This window comes from Podarcis bocagei (assembly GCF_964188305.1).
Source record: "Podarcis bocagei genome assembly, chromosome: 7".
In the NCBI taxonomy this organism is placed as follows: Eukaryota; Metazoa; Chordata; class Lepidosauria; order Squamata; family Lacertidae; genus Podarcis; species Podarcis bocagei.
Genome location: NC_138132.1, coordinates 24,344,372 through 24,366,490, shown reverse-complemented (window position 1 = coordinate 24,366,490; position 22,119 = coordinate 24,344,372). Strand labels below are relative to the sequence as shown.

The 22,119-nt window shown below is 45.6% G+C and overlaps 1 protein-coding gene across 7 annotated transcripts in view; it reads left to right on the top strand.

Moving 5' to 3' along the window:
* The window catches only part of PTPRU (protein tyrosine phosphatase receptor type U), a 378,319-nt gene that overhangs the window by 170,223 nt on the left and 185,977 nt on the right, over positions 1 to 22,119 (top strand). For all 7 annotated transcript variants that reach the window (XM_081201863.1, XM_081201862.1, XM_081201868.1 and 4 more), the window contains exons 3-6: positions 15,797 to 16,068; positions 17,674 to 17,755; positions 19,074 to 19,189; positions 21,074 to 21,248. In XM_081201863.1, the coding sequence (XP_081057989.1) occupies positions 15,797 to 16,068; positions 17,674 to 17,755; positions 19,074 to 19,189; positions 21,074 to 21,248 (645 nt within the window). The remainder of the gene's footprint in view (positions 1 to 15,796; positions 16,069 to 17,673; positions 17,756 to 19,073; positions 19,190 to 21,073; positions 21,249 to 22,119) is intronic.

Below are 22,119 nucleotides of genomic sequence, written 5' to 3'. Positions count from 1 at the left end.
GTTTTTGGTACAACTGTATCTGTATATTTTTTAAATGTGCACCCACACCATATCTTGTTTGTATGTAAATACTGTTTGATAGCCTGAAGCACATTACTTTTTATGATGACAATTTCTCAAGTCCTTTTTGACTGAAGTATTCTATGCCAGGGAAAATCCCATCAGAACGAAGCACAGACAAATACACTTTCTTCATGGGAAAGCTTTGCTAGTTAGCTACTTCAGCTTATCTAAAGGCTAGGGGCGTGAGACTCTCCTAGGGTGGGCAGATACTGTATGTGACAGCTCTGCCTAATGGAAGAGCTGGCCCTGCAGAGCAACCTCCCAAGCCATTGCAGAGAGTTGAACTAGATTTCCAGCTGTAAATTCTATGGTTTGTTGGCTGAGGCAGAACTTTAAATCCGTCTCCAATCATAGTTTCAGATCCTAATTTGGCAACTACTTGCAGACCATGATTTGGCAGGTAGTGGCAATTTACCCATTGTACAACCAAATATAGATTTGCATTAGGTTAGAACAATCCATCAATCCATGCCTGAGTGCTTTGTTTTTAAAGGGACCTTGCAATGAGATATGGCGCTACACATGCAATGGGAGGAGCAGCCATTCCCCTTTCGTAATTCAAGTGGCGAGCTCTGCATGAAAGAGCGATGGAGCACGCTTGGCCATCTCACAGGCTCTGGCTCGGCTCCCTTTCTGCAAAGCTTGTCAGTCAGCTCCAAACCCTTGTTCTCCACGCCTGCTATGTGCCCTCGCCCCCTCTGTCCACCGGCCTCATCATTGGAAACTGCTGCTCCTCTGGCCCACTTACTCTTGAGCTTTGGTGACATCGCCAGTAGCGCTTGCGAACTCCCTGTTGCCAGAAACCCGACCCTTTTCAAGCTGCTTGCTATGGGAGGGAAGACCTTGCTAATGGGCTCAGCAGAGGATTTTCACAGCAGCACATTTTGTGGCATTGAAAGAGATTTGCTACGCAGCAGATTTCTGGCAATGTGCATGAGGGGAAGGGGGGGGGAAGAAGCACATTTTCCTTACACAGGGCATGACTTGCACTGCCATTACAATTTGACTGAAGTCTGAGCTTCCTTCACCCCTTCTGTTTTTCTTTCTAAGTGGCTTTGGCTGTGGTGAAATGTCCTAGTTAATTTCCTTTCATTCGGAGCCCTCTTCTTTTGCCCCCCCCCCCCAGAAAACTAGAGATGAGATCCTCTGCACACATTTCTCATCTGTTATGAATGGCACTTTTGATATTGCTTTTTGCTGTGGCATTTTCATGGGAAACACTCTCCTGATAGAAATGGCAATATCTGAAGGCAAGAGCTGTTTGACAGTGGAAGGACCATGTCAGAAGTTGGTGGGTTCTCCTTCACTGGAGGTTTTAATCAGAAGTTAGATGGCCATTAGTCAGGGATTTTTTTAGCTGTGGTTCCTGCATTGCAGTGGGGTCGACTAGATGACCCTTGGGATACCAACCCTACAATTTTATAATTCAATGAATCCTGAAAGGCATCCTAGCAGAGTTATTAATTTACTATGTGGGGTCAGAAGATGTTGGGTCTTGGTGCTTTTCACCCCAGCAGTGTTTCATGACACAACGCAACATGCCTGCAATACTGATTCAAGAAACTTGTAGGAGTGGAGAGGAAATTCGTTGAGTCTGCATTTCAAAAGGAACTGACCAGGTCCTGGACTTATATATGTATTCAAATGCAGGTATTGATGGATTACACACTTCTCTGAATTTTGCAGATGAAAAATAAATGCACAAGCATGTGTATTTTGTGTTGAAAATGTGACCACCTAGATGCAACTCGTAAAACTCTGGGATGCTGATGAAAAATGGCTTAATGGATAATGGATAATGTGCAGAGGATGGTGAACAAGATGATAAAGGGTCTGGAAACCAAGCCTTATTAGGAATGGTTGAGGGAGTTGGTTGCTGGCACCCAGGGCAGGCATGTGTGAGCTGGGCAGGGGTGTGTGTGTGTGACAGCCCAGCCCCTACTCCCACTGGAGCAAACCAGGGATACACTGAGCTGCCTGCCTGCCCACACAGCGAGGAGCCCGGCCAGCCGACATGGCCATTGGCAGGTGGAGAGGAGCACTGGGCTGGGGGTGCCTGTGTGTGGGGTGCCTGGTTCATGCCCCCTCCAAAATTAAGCATCTGGAGCCATGGCCCCCCTGGCAACCTCAATGCTACACCCCGGTTCTGACTTACTCTGTACCAGGTGTGGGGGATCTTTGGCTATCCTTGTCTGAAGTACAATACCCATTATCCTTCAGGCACAGTGGGGCTGGTGGGAGTTGTAGTTTGGCAACATTGGGAGAGCCAATGATTCTCTGTACCTGCTCTCTACTAACCTACTCCAAACAAACCCGAAAGCCTCCTTATCACCTCATTCACTTTCCAGAGGGTCAGTCAGTCCCCTGTGGACACCAACCCTCCTGATCTGAAAAAAGACCTCAGTCTGTGCTTTACTGGCAGGAGTTACTGGTGTTGAGTGAGTGCCACTGGTAAACACATGCACAGCACCCCCCTTACCCCAAGCAAATGAAGCACAGGGAACAGAGAGTGACTGATCCCTGTTGTTGAGTGTCAATTAAAACTGCCCTCAAATTGTATCGAGCTGGGTGAACACTCTGGAACAAAGGAAGCAGTGTATTGATTTGGCTATTAATGAACTCTCTTCACAGCCAGAGATGGCAGAAGTGCCACTGCTTCTTTCCAATACCGTTCTCCCAGCGTGGAGTTAGAGGGAAGAACTAGTTATCTGCAAGATCAGTCCCTTTTCCATTTGTGGGATGTGCAGGACCAGGGGAACGGCTTTGTCAGATAAGAAGATGTGATGTGGAAGGCCGGCGATTAGATCTACTGACATATTTTTCTTTGATTAGAGCTGGGGATGTGGAACTGAAATTGTGTGTGTGTGTGGAAGGTATTAACTCTCCCCCTGGGCCATGTTCCCAATTTAAGCCACCTGCCTGAAGCTGCTAACAGCCTAACTGGAAGAGGAGGAGGAGGAGGAGGAGGAGGAGGAGAAAAAGAGGAATGCAATGCAGGCACCTGTCATTTCGCCCCTAGGAGCTTGGGAGCAGGCTTGCTTTAAATCAACAAACGGTGCACATAAAAAGATTAAACCCTTCCTCCATCATAGCCATGGCCCCAATCCGATCCCCCACCCCCTGCAGCTGCCGATCCAATCATGGGAGATCATCGTGGATTTTCCGTGTCAGATCTTGTTTAGCCCTGACTGTGACAACAAAGGACAATTCAAATCCACACAAAGGGCACAGGATGCAGTGCTTTTTGGATTGCACCACTTTGGATAGCAAGTGGAATGTTGCATTATGTTTGGATGCTCCTCTTTTTTAAGTGCGCATGTGCGCGTGTGCGCACACTGCAAGTGAGAGCTAGTGTGGCAGGAAAAGGACTGTCACCTTGCCTTCTCTTTGATGGGCTAGATACGGGACTTCAAACATCCCCAGAAGTTCCCATATTCAATCCTCAGTATCTCTGGGTAGGACTGAGAGAGCCTTCCTGATCAGAAGCCCTGGAGAGCCAGTCAGTGCAGACAATTCTGAGCTAGATGGACCAGTGGTCTGACTCAGAATAAGGCAGCTTGCTAGGTTTCTTCCTTCCTGTGGCAAAAGAGTTCAATTTAATTAGTCCATCTCGCCACCTGTGTGAGTGTCCAATGCAAGATTGCATCAAGGTCACAATGAGTGTAGGAAGCCACTGGGGAGCTGCATGGCCTTCCAGCATCTCCAGCTGGGGAAATAGGTCTCTAGGCCCTGATTGGCCAAAGGAAAATTACCCTTCTGTATCCAGGCCTTTATGTATAAAAACTAGTCTCTGACCTAGGTCTAATGGCCTCCGTTTGGATGAAGGATCATGAATTGCAGGCAGCGTGTGTGTCTTGATACAGTTCCTGGTGGGTTCCGCGACTCTAATGGTTGGTTGCCGCACCCTAATTGTTGGGTGAGGCAAGCTAGCTTTGTTATTTTATTCTGCACTTGAAGTCCCAAAGGTGTTTTTACTCTGTTAGCCTTTCCTAACTGCCTTATATTGGTAAAAGGTTCTTATTCTATGTTTAGCGCCTCCTTCATATGGTGTTGCGTTTCTTCCTTTTGTGGCTTCTTGTAGCGAGCTTGGCTCTGAATCTGGTACCTGGCTGCTTGGCCATACACTACCGAGTAATTTAGAATCGTCTAGTTCAAATTTGTGGGTTTGGAGCTCCGAAAACAGCGAGTGGACTATCTGACTCTTGTCTTTGCAGTTCCCAAGGACATGCAGAAACAACCTGAGTTTTCCCTGGCTCAGGACTGGGGGACTACAGGGGTGGTGGCAGGGTTGGACTTTTTCCTGGTCTATCTCACATGGTCTGCAGCCTTGGAAGATAGCACAAAGTTCTTTACATGCTGGCAGTGGTGAGGCAAAAAACAACAGCTTCAAACTTCTCTACATAGTGGCATCTGTGGGTTGTAGAACCTGTGCATGGTTGCTGCAGTGGGTACAATTTACTTATAATGACTGTGTTCACATTACCCCCTTAGAGCTCAGTGAAAGAGTGTTTTCCCTGTATATTTCATAGCTCTTCCCCTCCCTGGCTGTTCACATCAGCATGCCTGCATTTATTTCCGTTTGTGTTCACTCCAGGTGGCATTGACAGGGCAGGGATGCCTTTGCTCTGTGCGAAGGTGTTCATAGCTAGAACCGAGTTAGGGAGAGCTTACAGACTCTCATCAATGTGAAGCTGGATGGAGAAATAACACATCCAAACCATAGCATTTTGTAACAAAGTGCAAGATGCATATGCCTTTTGGATAGGGCTACCAGGGACGCGGGTGGCGCTGTGGGTTAAACCACAGAGCCTAGGACTTGCCGATCAGAAGGTCAGCGGTTCGAATCCCCATGACGGGGTGAGCTCCCATTGCTCAGTCCCAGCTCCTGCTAACCTAGCAGTTCGAAAGCTCGTAAAAGTGCAAGTAGATAAATAGGTACCGCTCCGGCGGGAAGGTAAACAACATTTCTGTGTGCTGCTCTGGTTCACCAGAAGCAGCTTAGTCATGCTGGCCACATGACCCGGAAGCTGTACGCCGGCTCCCTCGGCCAGTAAAGCGAGATGAGTGCTGCAACCCCAGAGTCGGTCATGACTGGACCTAATGGTCAGGGGTTCCTTTACCTTTACCTTTACCTTTACCTTTACCAGACTTCCAGGGCTGACCTGCAATCTCCAGGTTTGCCTGCACCCCTCCAGGTGGCCAGTGGTGGGCTTAAATCTCCAGGTGGGCAAGAGTACCTTTAATAGTAATAGTCATAAAATTATTAAGATGACTGCTCATGTAGCTTGTAAGTTCCAGCCTAGTGGGAGCTGTCTGCAAATTATAGCACTGACACCATGAGGGGGTTTGCCCTCCTCTGCTCCCCAATTTACCTCCATCTCCAGGGCCTTTTCCCACTGATGAATGGAGCTTGCCCTAATAATAATAATACATTTTTATTTATATCCCGCCCTCCCCAGCCGAAGCCGGGCTCAGAGCAGCTAACAACAATAAAATAATACAACATTATTACAATGATGTAATGAGGGGCTGTTCCTAGGTCTCAGGTCTGAGTCCTGAGATCTCAGGGTCTGGGATGCTCCTGATATAGGAACCCTAATTTCAGATAATGCTATATGTGAACACAGATTAAAATCCCATCACTGGAAATCCAGTTTACAGTAAACACTGCATACCACAGGTTGCTCATTTTTCAATGGCTGCTGCGTTCAGTAAGACTTAGCCATAGCACAAATGCCTAGGATTGCAAACTTCATGAAGAATTCAATGGCATGGATTGAGAGCTTCACTTCATTGTTTTGGACCCCCAACATGTGTTTTTTTGGGTGGGCTGTGGGACAGTCCCAGATTGTCCTTTCTGATGCTTTTGGCCACCACTTTCTTGTCTTCAGACAGAAATAAAAGCAGAGAAATGTCTCCTGTTTGGAATACCCTCATTAAAATGGCAAAGAACTCCGAAGCGGAATAAGTGAGGTATCAGTGAGTACGGCGTGTGAGCATCTCCTGAAATGAATGCAGTGTGACTGTCTGGCACACTGGAAGTCCTTGAAGGGATGTTGAAGGCACGACACACATTTCTGAATGTTGCTTGCTTTGAACATGCCTCAATCTCCTGTATTGTTCTAATTTTGCCCAGCAGGCCAATGGTCCAGCTTGATTGGAAGCAGCAGCAAAGATGGACCCCCTCCCCTGGGAGGTTTGGAAGGGTTTTTATTTTATTTTATTTTATTTATTTTGGCCTGTGCTGGACTTTTGCTAAAAAGCATTAGCACTTCCTTGTGATGCTTCACAGCCAAGCTAGAAGCCTTTTCAGTTTTTCTCACCAGGGAGCTGCAGTATATCAGCAATTGCTTTGGAAGGCACTCATTTGCCTCTTCTGGGCCTCCATCCCTCAGCCTATGAAGTCTGTTAACACTCTGAAGTTGGATTTCATCCTGACGCAGCTCAGCCACCACTTTCTACTTTTTGATTAGGTTTTCACTCCTGTTGCTGTATTGATTGCTGTCATGGTTAGAGATAGATAGGTGCACATCCTTTATGCCTTGGAATGTCTTTCTTCCTTTTTGTTTGGTGGTCCCTTAAGAATTAAATTAGTGGTGGGGCAAACAACCCAGTGCTACCCCCAGAACTGTTGGAAACTGGCTTGGAAAACTGAACTACTTCCATCCAAAACTAAAACTGAACTACCTCCACCCCCCTGGTGACCCTGCAACTCTCCCTTCCCCTCTTTTTTGCATGCCCCTGAATTCATCATGCAAAAGGCTGGACTGGATGAATCCCAAAATGGAATTAAGATTGTTGTTGTTGTTGTTGTTGTTGTTGTTGTTGTTGTTGTTGTTGTTGTTGTTTAGTCGTGTCTGACTCTTTGTGACCCCATGGACCAGAGCACACCAGGCACTCCTGTCTTCCACTGCCTCCCACAGTTTGGTCAAACTCATGCTGGTAGCTTCGAAAACACTATCCAACCATCTCGTCCTCTGTCGTCCCCTTCTCCTTGCGCCCTCCATCTTTCCCAACATCAGGGTCTTTTCCAGGGAGTCTTCTCTTCTCATGAGGTGGTCAAAGTATTGGAGCCTCAGCTTCAGGATCTGTCCTTCCAGTGAGCACTCAGGGATGATTTCCTTAAGAATGGAGAGGTTTCATCTTCTTGCAGTCCATGGGACTCTTGAGTCTCATCCAGCACCATAATTCATATAAGCTGCCTTATAACTGGTGTAGAATGATTTGTCCCTCAAGCTAAGTAATATTTAAGGCAGCAGAGAAGGGGCCACTGGTCAATGTGAAGTAGAGGTGCCATTTTCTATGTCCTCCTCATGACAATCTTATTGCGCACTTTGCCACTAAGAAAAGGCTGGTTCCTAGCCTTGGCACATGGAGGTGGTCAAAATCCTCTTCCACAAGGCCATGCTCAGTGCTGCAGGAGGTCATATTTCTGTGTGAGGTGGCCAAATATTGTGAAACATGTTGTTTTCTGCCAGGTGCATTTATTTATTATGGCAAAACATAGATACCTCTTGATTGTAGCAAAACCTCTAAGCGGATTGCGAACAGTATTAAAGCTGTTAATGAAAACAGCTAAAAACACTTTAAAACAATTGAGACTGACAGTCAAAGTGATGCAAACATGCCTGCGTCGATGGGTCTGGGCAGGTTTGTCTAATGGAAATGTTTTAAGCACGGGCCAGAGAGAGTGCAGTGATGTCAATAGTTCTGCTGTTAGCTGTGCTTTTGAGATAGCCTACTGGCATGTAGCCCTTGACTGCCCACTCCTTGCTACATATGACCCTCAGCGGACAAAAAAGGCTGACCAACCCTATCCTATATTGGCGGATTATGTCACACAATAAGCCCAGTGGAAATGTCAGATGGCCTCTGTGTGGGGTGAATAATTGAGTGTGAAACCACTTTGCCATGATCTCTTAACAACCCAGTTGGGCAGGCGGAATTTGATAATTAAGGCCCCGAGGTCATTTTTTCCCTTTTGCCAGGCCACCCCTTTGAGAAATATCCTGATGAAGACTTTATGCCTTTAATTAGATTCCTGACAAGTAGAAAACCCAACGGGTGCCACATTCCCCATTAGGATAACCGAAGAAGGATAGGGGTTCTGTACCCTTAATAGGTGTGCACTAGCTGAAATTGCTTGTAGAAGCTGAAAGAGGTCAAGTGAGGAAAAAAACTGTATCAACTGAAATTCCAGCTACAAGATAATTAGGCTACACCGCATGCGACTTAATCATTACACCTCCATGATGGGAAAGGGAACACTCGCTTGGCAAAATCTGGACTGCTTTGAAACACTTAAAACTGTAGCTTGCACCACTGACTGCAACTTTCCCGCTCTTTTCTGGCTGTTTTTATCCTTTTCACTCCTGTTTGCAATTTAGATCTATTTATTTATTTCCCAGCCCCTTGTTGCGCGTGAGTCTAAGATGCATATGTGGGGAGATGCCTATATTTAACAGCAACAACAATTTATTACCTACCCTTAACCCGCAGGTCTCAGGGCGGGTTGAAACACAATATTACACAATATGGAAACAGTTTAAAACAATTTTAAATGGCAGAAATAAGGTGGGTTCTAAGAATGCGCACCTCAAGCATTAAGAGCAAGGGTTACGCCTTCAGTGAAAAGCTGTATAATGAAGGAGCGAGACACACCTCTGTGGGGATGAAGTTCCACAAGATGATGGTGAATTAAATTTATATCCTAACCTTCCTCCCAAAGGAGCCCAGGGAGGCAAACAACAAGTGGTTAAGCAATAAAAAACAATGAAGACACCTTAAAAACTATTCAAACAGAGATGCAGATGCTACTGAACTCCCATCATCCCTGGCCATTGGCCATGCTTGTTGGGGCTGATGGGAGTTGTAGTTTAGCAACATCTGAGGGGGTCAAAGGCTCCCCACCCTTAAGGTATTTCTTTTAAAAAGCCCTATGGATTTGAGAGAACTGAAAGGTACCTGCCATCCAGAGAATTTCATTCTCCCTGCTCCACTGGCTGAGGCAGGATATCATCACTCTAAGGTCCCCTGCAGCAGTTTAATTTTTGTCTCATCCTTGGCTGGCATTGCGAGGAGGAAATATTCGTCATTAATAAATGAGGCCCTAGGAGATTGGACTGTGCAAAGGATGGCTTTCTAAAGACAGCTCTTGGCTGCAGTTCAGATGAAGGAGCAAACCCAAAGTGGTGTTGTTGGGAACAGCGTTTCCTGGGCCAAGTGGGCCCAACCTCATTAGCACATTAATAATTTCACACAAAGGGAGAAGAATTGGAGGCGAAAAGGGAATCGACATATCACTCAGCATGTGGCTGAGTTCCACTGAATAAATGCTTTTTCTCTTTAAAATATTAGAGGGATGTCGGCTCTGAGGCAGCGATGCTTGGTGGGGAGTGGGAATGTGGAAGATGGCGATGAATAAATAGACAAGAGCTTTTCCTCAGCAGTGGGAACCAATGAATATAGGGTTGAAGTTGGAGCTGGACCATCCAGAATCAGACTCCCATAAATGTGAAAGACCAGAGGCCTATCTAGTCCAGCATCCTATTATTCACAGCAGCCAACCAGATGCCAGTGGGGAGCCCCAAAGCAGGACGTGAGGGCAATAATCAGGGCTGCCCAATCCATGGGCTGAAGCAGCCACCTTGGATGGTGGAATATTGCAGCCTAGCCCTACTGCCACCAGAGTTGTGCTGCTACACAACCTCAGTAACTAAGGCTTGCAGTAGGGTCAGGTGAGTGGCAGCCCCTTCTTGTTTCTCCTCAGGTGGCAAAATGGGGTGGGCAGTCCCTGGCAACCACCCTATTTTGCTGTTGTTCCCCAGCAACCGGAATTCAATGGTTTGCTGTCTCTCATCCTGGAGGAAGCGTATAGCCATTGTGACTAACTCTTCCTCCTCCTCCTCCTCCTCCTCCTCCTCCTCCTCCTCCTCCTCCTCCTCCTCCTCTTACTTATTTTATATACCACCTTTCCACTTACCAAAGTACTGCTCAAGGGGGCTAACGGCATTCAAAATACAATGAAATAATTAACAATTAAATGTAAAAGTGAAGCAGCAGCAATTAAAACTGGAGGTACAGGGAGAGAGATCAAGGGAAATCATGAGTTCTGTTGATGATATTCCTGTTTTTGCCACTGGAGTGGGGATCACCAGGTATTGGCAGACGCATACCTATTGATTGTTACTTCTGCATTGTTTGCTTGTACATTCTGCTGGTCTCCCGTTTCACCACCATCTGAAGTTCGCCTGGTGTGTACATGAGACAGGGCCTGCTTGGTGGTGGTGCATAGGATCTGGAAACTGCCTCTCTTGGGAAACTCCTTTTGCCTCTTCTCTCCCAGCTTTCAGAAAAGGACAGTTGTTTCCACACGTGCTTTGGATAGTCTCCGATCCCGACAAGCTCCCAATATGAGGTGTAAATAAATTAAAGAAATGCAAGGTGGGAGCAGGGCTGTAGCAGCTCCAGCTAGGGCTCGGAATGTCCTGTGCACAAAACCCTGGAGAATTTCTGCCTCTCAATTAAGACACTACTGGGCTAGATAGACTAATGATATGACTCAGTATAATGCAGCTTCCCACATCCCTATGTTTTTACCAAAATCCAGCAGGAAGTTCCTTGACTGTTTTCCCCTCATCTGCTTCTCTCTCTCTCTCTCTCTCTGCCATGAATTAAAGAACATCCTCCCTTGGGCTTTGGATTCAATGCACTGAGTTGGGAAATGGGCAAAACAAAAAAATCCACCCTCTTCCTCTCATCTCCGTTCCCGCTATTTCCCTCGCCTTCTGGGCTTTTCCGTGCTGGCTTCTGCTACCCTCCCCACCCCCATCAGCCCTCGGAAGAGAGAAGAGCTGATGAAATTGCCAGGATGAGTGGCACAGCATGAACCCGGCTCAACAGCAAATAAGTATGAAAGCAGATGCTGGTTCAGGAATGGTGCAAGGTTTTCCTCCCAGCTGTGATTCTATCTTAGGACTGCGTTTGGACTCTGAATGTGGAGCCTTCGAACAGACTTCAAGACATGTCGCTTCTTGTGCCACCAGCTTAGAACAGGAATACCTTGGAAGGACGGGGCCTGGCTGGCCAAATTTGTGCCACAATAGCCAGCAATTCTTCCATCATCCAGTAGAAGGCAGGGACGGAGCACGTCTTCGTTGGCCTGCATTTGATCACGCTGGTTTAATTGCTCTGTTTTCATTCAGCCGAAACTGGAATTTGTCCAGTGAATGATTCTTTAAAAAAACAAAACAAAAACCTGCGTCCATGTGGCTTCATGGAAATTAAATGAATCAAATGAGTAAATGCGATTAAAATTTAAAAGGGTACTGTCAAGAAAGCATTTCTAGATTTATATAAATGGGATCATTTTACTTAACTTACAGAATCCAGGGCTTACATTGGTTGGTTGGTTGATTGATTGTCTGTTGCATTTTCAGGTTATTCTGACCATGTGTGTCTGAGTAAGGTGCCTTTAAAGGCCCCATCTGCACTAAACACTCAAAGCAGTATCATACTTCTTTAAACAGTCATGACTTCCCCTATGCTAGGAAGCGTAGTTTGTTAAGAGTTCTGAGAGGAGACCTCTAGCCTCCTCACAGAGCTACAATTCCCAGGAGTTTGACTGTTTAGGGGTCTCCTAAAATCTCCCCACACCTTTAACAAGCAAACATCCCAGACTTCTTTGGGGGAAACCATGACTGATATGATACCGTGTAGTGCAGATGGGACCTAAGATGGCTTCCATTTCTGAGATAGTCACATGTGATTTTTTAATCCACAGGACACATTTGGTGTGTTGTATTCAGGTTACAATTACATATACATGTAATTGTGTGTGTGTGTGTGTGTGTATATGGCAATTTATTCCCCATCCAGTGATGGGGGAATAATTTAGAGCAGTGGTTCCCCATCAGCTAAGTACTGTGGATATCTCTGCAGTTGTTTTCATTATGTGAATGGTGCCACCAAACCCTCCAACGTGTCCCAGCGCAAAAACGGGATGCACGTCTTCCAGGCTATGCTCTTGTGTGAGTCATGTGACCTGCATGAGAGCAAAACCCCTACCCCCTGTTGGGAATGTCCTGTACTGTTGAGGGGTATGTGCCACAAACCCTGTGATAGGCAAGGCATACCCCTCAACTGTCCTTTATTTATATTTATTTATTTATTTATTTAGAAATACATTTTGGATTTTCCAAAATATAAACATACAACAAAAACAATTCCAAATCTAATTCTCACGATTACTCTGAATCTCCTGACCTCCCCCTGCCACCCCTTCCATGGGTCCTACTGATTCGATTTTCAACTGCATATCAATACTACTCCAATTTTTCATCTTCCCAGATTATCTATACATTCTGTTACATTACAAGTGTGTTTAAAATCCTGCTAATGTTTTGACTTGCTTACAATGATTTTGTATATGCATTATAAACATTTCCCATTCTTTCTTTTTTTTTAATTTCTTGTCTTATCGATTCCTGAGCTTCCCAGTTAGTTTTGCCATTTTGGCATAGTCCATCAACTTGGTTTGCCATTCTTCTCTGGTTGGGGTTGTTTCTTCCTTCCATCTTGACAACTGTCCTATTTTAAGTGGGACATCCTTGAATCACAGAAGCCCATCCTGGCTTCAGTTTGCATCATGGAATGTCCCTTTTTTGGCCTGGCGCTCTGGCGTGAGTCCTTGCACCAGAGAGCCAGACCAAAAGATGCTCACTCTGGTGCAGGTCAATAGGGTTGCACCAGAGCACCTTCTGACCCCTTTTGACTCATGCCAGAGCGACAGACTGGAAGGTGCTTTGGCGCAACCCTTCTGATGTCCCAGTTTTGGGGACAAAAACGTTGGAGGGTATGCCGTGGAGGTCCCAAAGTGCAAGGAAGAGTGGGATGTGGGAAAACCCTCTGCAGATACTTGATGGGAGAAGCTGAATCCCTGTCCCCGGCTCTCCCCCAAGCTGAGCTTCAGAGATGCGATGGCATTTGTTATGCTAATGGCCTCTGAACTGCCTAACAGCCTGCTGAGCACTGCTTAAAGTCAGAAGCAGCTATGTGTTAAATGATTCGAAGAGGCGGAACTCGAAATTAAATGGCTTAAATCCAGGTGGAGATAGGAGTGTCAAGGCAATAAAAGCTGAAGGGAAGCAGCTAGCGAGTTTCCAGGCAAGTTGTAAATAGTTATCATGGTCTATTTGGCTACGATTCAAGTGGCAATAATATTGATAAGGTGGGACTCTCTCTCTCTGTGTGTGTATGTATGTGTGTGTGTGTGTGTGTGTGTGAGAGAGAGAGAGAGAGAGAGAGAGAGAGAGAGAGAGAGAGATCTACATGGAGGCCTCCAAAAATCCAGATGGGCTGAATGTTTGAGCCCTTTGTGCAAAAGATACAAATTAAATTATAGCTGCCATAAAAGACATTGCTATAATTTCATAAACACCTAATCTTCCAATTTTGGGCTGTAAGGGAGAGACTGATATTAATAGGATGCATTTATAAGTGATTATACTCAAAATCATTTTCAGAACATAAAAAGGAGACCCAATTTGTTCATATGATAGCATCTATCACCAACTTGCTTTGCTTTACATCTGTTTTATTGGTTGTTTTTATACTTGGTTTCCCCCCCTTTTATGGTGATTTTGCATGACAATTTCTGGCCCCATTGTGATTGATAATACAGACTTAGGATAACGGTGTTGTTAATAATGGCTTTGCCACAAAGGGGGGGGGGAGCCATCTGTTCTGGATTCCAAAATTACCTTCTTCCATTGCCTTCATCTTCCTGTAAGCCATCCCTTCCTGTCAGCCAGGCTTCAACTGCTGTGCAGTTGCAGATTTCTCAGGACTCAGTAGACTGACTGAAGTCACATTCACACTGTACATTTAAACTACTACTATACTACTTCAAACAGTATAGCGTGTTCTCCTTCATGGAGAGCACGTGTTACGGTGGGGGCCGCCAGGAGACTCCAAAGTGGTGGGGCGGGCTAATTGACCGTTGGCCACTGATGCGATTGGGCTTCCCTTGTCGTTGGGAAGAAGTTAATGTTGCCATTTGTTGATTGACAGCCAGAAATGCTAAAACTCCTTGCACGAGGCTAGGGCTTCCTCTTTTCGCCCCTGCATCGGATTGCCTGTCCCCCCCTCCCTAGAATTAGGGTTGTTCGCTTGACCTTGCTATGCCTGTCATGAGGCCGTCTGCTCTTGGGGCAGGGGCCTGGTAGGAATTTTGTCCATCTGGCTGATTGGCTGGGGCCATTTGGTTTTTGTCTACTGCGTAGCAAATCGTCACAACTTGTAAGGTTGTGGTTAGGCATTGGCTTATGGTTTGGTTGGTTGAGGGGCATGGATTGGCTGTGCCTGCCCCTCTAATGCTGCTGCTGCAAGGGATTCCGTTAAAGGAATCGGGGGCTAACTATTGCTTGTCCACCCTGTCAAGGGGGCTCGGGCCACTGCAAGAGCTCCTGGCTGCATTTGGGGTGGGCTGAGGGCAGGTTCCCTGCTCCGTCGCTAGCCCCAAGTGTATTCTCCTTTTCTGAATTTTGCAGGCGTGCGGAATGTCAGACTGTCCCCCACGGTGGGGGCAGCTAGTCGCAACCAATGCCTAAGCAACCACTCACATGTTTGTATTTTAATAAAGTTGTGGCCAAAATTATGCCAAAAACCTTAAACAAAAATATTGGTGTGATGTGTGAGTTATTGTGGTGGCCCTGGGGACCTCGACACACAATGGTTTCCCCCACAGAATCCTGGGAACTGTAGTTTAATAAGAATGCTGAGAGTTTTTTGGAGACCCTTATTCCCCTTGCACAGCTGCAATTTGCAGAGTGGTTTAAAAAGCCCTCTTTACAGGGAACTCTGGGAGTTGTTCTCTGGTTGTAATTTACTTGCAGCAGAATTGGGACTAGTGCTTCATTCCCAAAAAGAGAGAAGAGCTGTTGAGGCTCTGATCTGTGCTGTCTGTGCTGTCTGTGCTCTCTCTCTCTCTCTCTCTCTCTCTCTCTCTCTCTCTCTCTGGGGGGGGGGGGACGACTCTGTGGTAGCTTAGTGGTTGGGGAAAAATCCTCTGCATATGCTCCAAGATGCTGTCTTTGTGATTGTTATTTCTGCTTAAGTATTCTGTGCCCTGGCTTCACTAACTGATCTCAGGCTAGACATTTATTGCTGTCGTCTTGGTGTTCCTCAGGTAAAAAAAATGGACGAATGTCTTCTACATTCTATAAATGAGGGGTGGGGAACCTCTGGCCCTCCAGATGTTGTTTTGACAAATATAGACATTTCTGCAAGCAATTTCCCCCTAATATAATGCATTTTTGTATGTTATTTTCACAAATGTAATGCAATTTGATGCACACTTCCCACTTAATATATACATTTTTGTCCATATTGTTTGGCTGCATCCCAAAATTTGGAGGAACATGCATTTCTTAGGATAACGTTTTGGTTTGTGAATCGGTTCGAGAAGTGAGAATTAAGTAGTTTCTCATTAAAACAAAAAAAACAGATTCAAATTTCTCCTCCAACCCTAATCCTGTAAAAAAACTAGCCTTGACTCATGAGACAAGGCAAAGGTGTTTATCAGATGGGCAACGTACCTGGTGGTGTTTGAAGTGGGGCGAGCAGGCAAAGTGATGGGGAACCCGCATGAACCACTTGTTATCACAAACCTAGTCTCTGATGCATGCACTGCTGAAGGAACGCTCAATAGTCTCCTTCTCTCTTTTTGTTGCAGGGTCCTACCTGATGGTCAACTCCTCTCAACATGCTCAGGGTCAGAAAGCTCACATCCTCTTCCAGACGCTCAGTGAGAACGACACCCACTGCCTCCAGTTCAGTTACTTCATGTACAGCCGGGACGGCCACAGCCCAGGGACCCTGAACGTCTACGTGAAGGTGAATGGAGGTCCACTGGGCAGTGTGGTGTGGAATGTCTCTGGCTCCCATGGGCGGCAGTGGCACCAAGTGGAACTATCCGTCAGCATGTTTTGGCCCAATGAGTACCAGGTGAGTGGAGAAATACTTTTCACGAGGAAGCTTGGGTTCGGATTTCTCTGCTACGCAGGCACGAGGAGGCTAAGAACAAAACAAATCATGCACTCTGTAATTAATCTTTTAAAAATTGTACTTGATCGCCACCGCCATCATTTATTTATTGAATGTATGAATCTCTTCCAGTGAGACACCCTGAAGTGATTTACAGTGTTTTAACATATGTAAAACAGCTTCCTGCTTTTCTTTGTGGACTGTGTAGAATATCCTCATAGGCCCTCAACATTTTATTCCTTTAGACCGGGAATGGGGAGACTGTGGTCCTTCAGATGTTGCAGAATACCACCTCCCATCATCCCATCAGCATAGTCATTGGTCAGGGATGATGAGCATTGGAGTTCAGCAATATCTGGAGGGTCACAGGTTTCCTGTCCCTCCTTCAGGCAATTGGCCACAGACCTTCTTTCAGAAAGCCTTTGGTTGGCTTTTGTTCTGCTTTTAGATTTTTAACCTGATATTTTGCTGCTGGATATGGTAATCTGCTGCAGGTTTTTGCTGCTATGATAAGGAATTTTCTATTCCAATTGTTCTATTCCGATTGTTATTCCTGGTTTTCTTTTTTTCTTTTTTTACTTTTTTCTTTTTACTGGTGTGTATTAATTCTATGGTGACCTTCAATTGATTTTAACCTGTGGACTTTAGATATGGACTAAGTAGGTTATAGATAGGCAAATCAATCAATCAATCAATCAATCAATCAATATCAATCAATCAAATAATGGATGATAGCTCAAGTTCCTTGGAGGAAGCATGGGATAAAATGGTATTATTACAGTGCTACTTCAGGTTATGAACTTAATTCATTCCGGAGGTCCGTTCTTAACCTGAACCGTTCTTAACCTGAGGTACCACTTTAGCTAATGGGGCCTCTCGCTGCTGCCGCGCTGCCGCCACATGATTTCTGTTCTCATCCTGAGGTAAAATTCTTAATCCAAGGTACTACTTCCAGGTTAGCGGAGTCTGTAACCCAAAGTGTTTGTAACCCGAGGTAACACTGTATTATTATTATTAGTAGTAGTAGAAGTAAAATAGATTGCTTGATACAAACCCATAGATGATGCTTGTGGAGTTTTGAAATGTTCTGTTTTAACTTAAAAAATAAAATTACAATCAACCCTATTTCCACCTCCATGGAAGTAAGCCATGTTGAATTCAGTGGAAGCGGACATATATTGGATTTTGCTGTCCCAGGGCTATAGCATTTCCATGAAGAGTGCAGAATGTATGGTCCACCAGTTGTTTCCAGATTCCATCTCCCACCATTCCTGATCATTGGTCATGCTGAACTGGAGCTGATGGAAATTGGAGGGCCCTAGGTTTCCCAGTCCTACTCCATTAGAATTCTCTGGGAGGGACTGTGGCTCAGAAGTAGAGTACCTACTTTGCAGGTTCAATTCCAGGCATTTTCAGGTAGGTCTGGAAGAGAACCTTGTCTTAGACACTGGAGAACCATTGCCAGTCAGTGTAGACAGTACTGATGGACTAATGGTCTGGTTCAGAATAAAGCAGCTTCCAGTATTCCTGACAGGGTTTATCTATATGTACCTGATTCCTTCTCAGGTCCTGTTTGAGGCAGTGGTCTCCAGTGAACCCAGAGGATACCTTGGATTGGATGACATCCTGCTCTTGAACTATCCCTGCTGTAAGTATTGCTATAGCCTAGGCCTGGAGATAGGATTCATCTGCTTAATTTATACATCCAAACTCTCTGGTTAGTTTGTGAGCTACTCCTTTCTTTCCTTTCTTTCTCACATTGAGTCCTTTTGTATTCTTATGTGTTGTTCTTCCTTTTTCCTCTCCTTTTGCCTGAATTTCTATTTCGAAACCAAATAGAATTCCATGTGATAGTAATGCTCGCTGTTTCTTCGGTAATGCCTTTCATAAGTACTTGAAGCGCTTTATATTATATTATCTCAGGGCTAAACAGTTGGAACAAAATTATAACACTCACGGTTTTCTCCGGCTAAGTGCTTCTCAGAATAGACCCACTGACATTCAGTTAGTCATGTCCATCCATTTCAGCGGACTATGCTGAGTAGGACTAAAGCTGGATACAACCTTGGATAATTCCATCATGCTTTTTTTGTAAGTGCTTTATATTTTCTGTCTTAGGGATAAACATGTGAACTTTGGCTCAAAATTGGGGCTAGGTCTGGGTGATATATCAATATATTGCCCAAAACTGGTTTGAAGTCCATATAGTGATATCAGTTTCATAATTTTTGACCTGGCAATATACCACAAATCATGATGTGTGTTAGGGCTAGTTGATATATCATCCAAAACTGGTTTGAAGTCCATATTGTGATGTTGGTTTCATAATTTCTGACCTGGCAATATATATTGTGTGTGTGTGTGTGTGTGTGTGTGTGTGTGTGTGTGTGTGTGTTTGTTATGCAGAAATCGCAGCATGGGGGAAACTGTGAAACCAGCCAATGCCTCTAACAGAGCCCCATCCTTATTTCCGACATCATGATATATCATTTGGTGAGGCAATTTTATCTCAGCTCTACCAGTGCTCTCCACATTCCTCACCACAGCCCTGTAAATTTGGCCAGGATAGCTATGCCCATATTACAGAGGAAGACTGAGAAGGCCCATCTCAAGACATTTTGCTGCCTGAGCTGAAGGGCAAGATAGGATCCTCTCCAAATTCCATGCACTGTAGCTGACTGGACTGCAGCTGGCTATAAGGAACATAGGAAGGCGGCTTATAATGAGTCACATTATTGGTCCATTTAGCTCAGTACTGTCCACACCGACTGGCAGCAGCTCCCCAGGATTTCAGGCAGGAGTCTCCCCCCAGTGCTGCTTTGTAATTCTGTGGGTTCAACTTGGGACCTTCTGCATAGCATGAAGCTATATAATGTGCGTATGAGAGGAGGGGAGGGGAGGAAGGGAGAAGGACATTCAGTTCCAGGGATTTCTATGGGTTTATTTCTCATTGCATATTTTGGCAGCTAAAGCACCTCATTTTTCCCGCCTGGGTGATGTGGAGGTGAATGCCGGTCAGAACGCCACCTTCCAGTGTGTTGCTTCCGGCAAGGCTTCTGAAGCAGAGAGGTTCCTTATGCAGGTAAGTGGGGTTGGAGGTTACCAAGATTACTGCCCAAGAACAACCTGGGATTTCTCTGTCCTGTTAGTTCCTGGTGCCGTATGGTTGATAAAACCACAGAGCCTAGGACTTGCCGATCAGAAGGTCGGCGGTTCGAATCCCCACGGCGGGGTGAGCTCCCGTTGCTCGGTTCCACCTCCTGCCAACCTAGCAGTTTGAAAGCACGTCAAAGTGCAAGTAGATAAATAGGTACCGCTCCAGCGGGAAGGTAAACGGCATTTCCGTGTGCTGCTCTGGTTCGCCAGAAGCGGCTTAGTCATGCTGACCACATGACCTGGAAGCTGTATACCGGCTCCCTTGGCCAATAAAGCGAGATGAGCGCCGCAACCCCAGAGTCGGTCACGACTGGACCTAATGGTCAGGGGTCCCTTTACCTATAGCATGTGCCCATTAATCCTGGGAGAGAATCAGAGTTAGGTAAGAATTTGGCTTGCCATCCAGTTGTACTTCAATGGCAAACTTCTTCCTATCATCTGTGAGCTGACCATCTTTCAGCTTGGACAGAAGGATGGCTGTTAGGTAAACAATTTCTCAAAGCCCAAACAACCAGTTTTAGGCATGCAGGAAATGTTATTTGCTTGAGAGGAAGAGAGATGCTTCTTTTTACCTCGCCTAGACACCCTTTGCCTTCATGTTTAGCTTGTACCATTCCACAAAGAAATAAGCATTCTAGTGCAATGAACAATATGTCATAAAGTGAGGGTCTGTGAAAGACTAGGATTGCGATAGGACTGAAGTGAAAGGAGAGTGTGAAATCTGCTCCACTTCCGGGTGGGGAGGAGTTGATGGCATGCATCTTTCTGACTGGGGAAACAATGTTTGGTTGGCTGATATTACAGAGGGCGTAAAAGATTGGTTGCATGTATGTGAGGGTATTGGCGGCGAGCCTTTGGCTCAGGCAGTTAGGCATTGGTAGAACTTGGTTTGGGGGAGGGGAGGTGTGGCCATCACCTGTCTCTAATCTTAAGGGTATTCCATTAAAGGAATCCAGGGTGTGGATCTTGTCCAAAGCCCGGGGAGGGGCTAGGGCCATGACCCCATTGGAAACCCTGGGGGAGCTCGAGTTGGTTTGCATCAACGGTGCTCCCCCTATTGGTGGTTGAGCCTTACAGGACTCCCTGCATGGCAGGCAGGAGTCAGATATAGTCGGGTCAATTCCAGTGCCTAAGCCAATACAGCTCACATTCTGTAACCAATAAGGTTGTGGCCTAAATTTGCCCAATAACCATTAACCTAATATACTGTGTCCTTGTGGCTTATTCATCAAGGGGGGTTGGGTAGCCTCGGGGTCTTGACATGCAAATATATCCCTCTGTTTGGGTGATAGTTTGGTGGAGTTTGAGAATGAAGAGCCTATTTAGAGTAAGAGGAGAAAGTATTGCCCCCATTCTGGTTTGGCTTTGTGACAAATTTGATTGGCAATGTTGAGATCTGTATATTCCCTGCATGATCCCCAACTGGTTAACATGCATCCACCAAGAATAACTCTCTTTTAAAGGGTGGGGAAATGAGAGAAATTGCACAAGCAGGGGGAAAATGAAAAACCTTGAGGGGGAGATTGGAGAAGATTTTGATACCAGCCTCCAAAACTCCCCTTTTCATGCTGAAAGTGATCACCCATGAAAATGTTGTTGCATCCTAAATTAAGATGTACTTCTCATGTGTGACCTTGTAGGCAAGTAGAGAAACCACAGCATTGGGCACATAATAGGAAGGCATGGGAAGCACATGGAGTAAAAGGAACTGTGTGCGAGAGCCAATGAGATCTTAGCTCCGCAAGAAACGTAAGAGAATCCAATGACTTCTTCCTGATGAAGCCATTTATTCTTGTTTTTTGGATGGCAGAGGCAGAATGGAGCAATTGTCCCGGCAGCTTCCGTGAAACACATCAGCCACCGGAGATTCCTGGCTTCCTTTCAACTGGATAAAGTTTCCAGCGGAGACCAGGACTTTTACCGTTGCGTTACCCAGTCTGGCAGGGGCTCTGGCGTCTCCAACTTTGCAGAACTGATTGTGAAAGGTATGCAGCAGTGAGTGTCAGGAGGGTTGACTTTGGCTTAGGGCTATACCGGTAGAAGACAGACCTGGAAAGCAAAGAACTAGGGGAGGGTTTGACTCCAATTCAGCAGCGGATGCTGGTTTTGCCAAGCCCTGCAACTCATGCCTTGTGTCACTGAACCAAAGCCCTGAGAAAAGTGCTTTGAAGCTGGGAACAGACAGGTGTGACACTGCAGAGTCTTGGCTGCTGTGCACACATAGCAAAGAAACCCTCCCAAACTCTCAGTGATGGGTGGATTTTGCAAGCCAGTGAACACAAACTATTAGAGGAGGGGGAGGGAAAGCAAATAATCTGCCTTTGCCGCATGTCCTTTGTTCATTCATTTTGACAGGTGCAGCTGAGTGTCAATTATTTTAGATGGAACAGTGCGGCACCTTAAGTGTACCCATTTGCTTTGACATTGCTGAACTTTTTTGGGAGGGTGTGTGTGGGGAGGGTGAAGAGGGCAACAGAAGAGGTATACAATGAACTCCATGCCACCTTGATTCTGCTTAGACTGAGCCATTATGGGGAGCATAGAATCTTCAATTTGGAAGAGACCAAACCACTGGTACATTATTGATACAGAATAATAGAAGGCCAGGGACAGGGATCAATGGCTCAAGTGCAGAACCACACAAACCTTGAGGTTTCACCTCCATTGCTGCTTTTGAGAAGATAAGGAACACTGGGAACCTCTTTTTAACCACCAGGGGAAACTCCTGCTGTTTCTTACCACATGCAAAGCTGTGGTCCCTTGTCTTTATTGTTATTTATTAATTAAATTTTTATACTGCCCTTTACCTGTGGATCACGAGGCAGTTTAGAATATCAAAACACAAACACACATTCC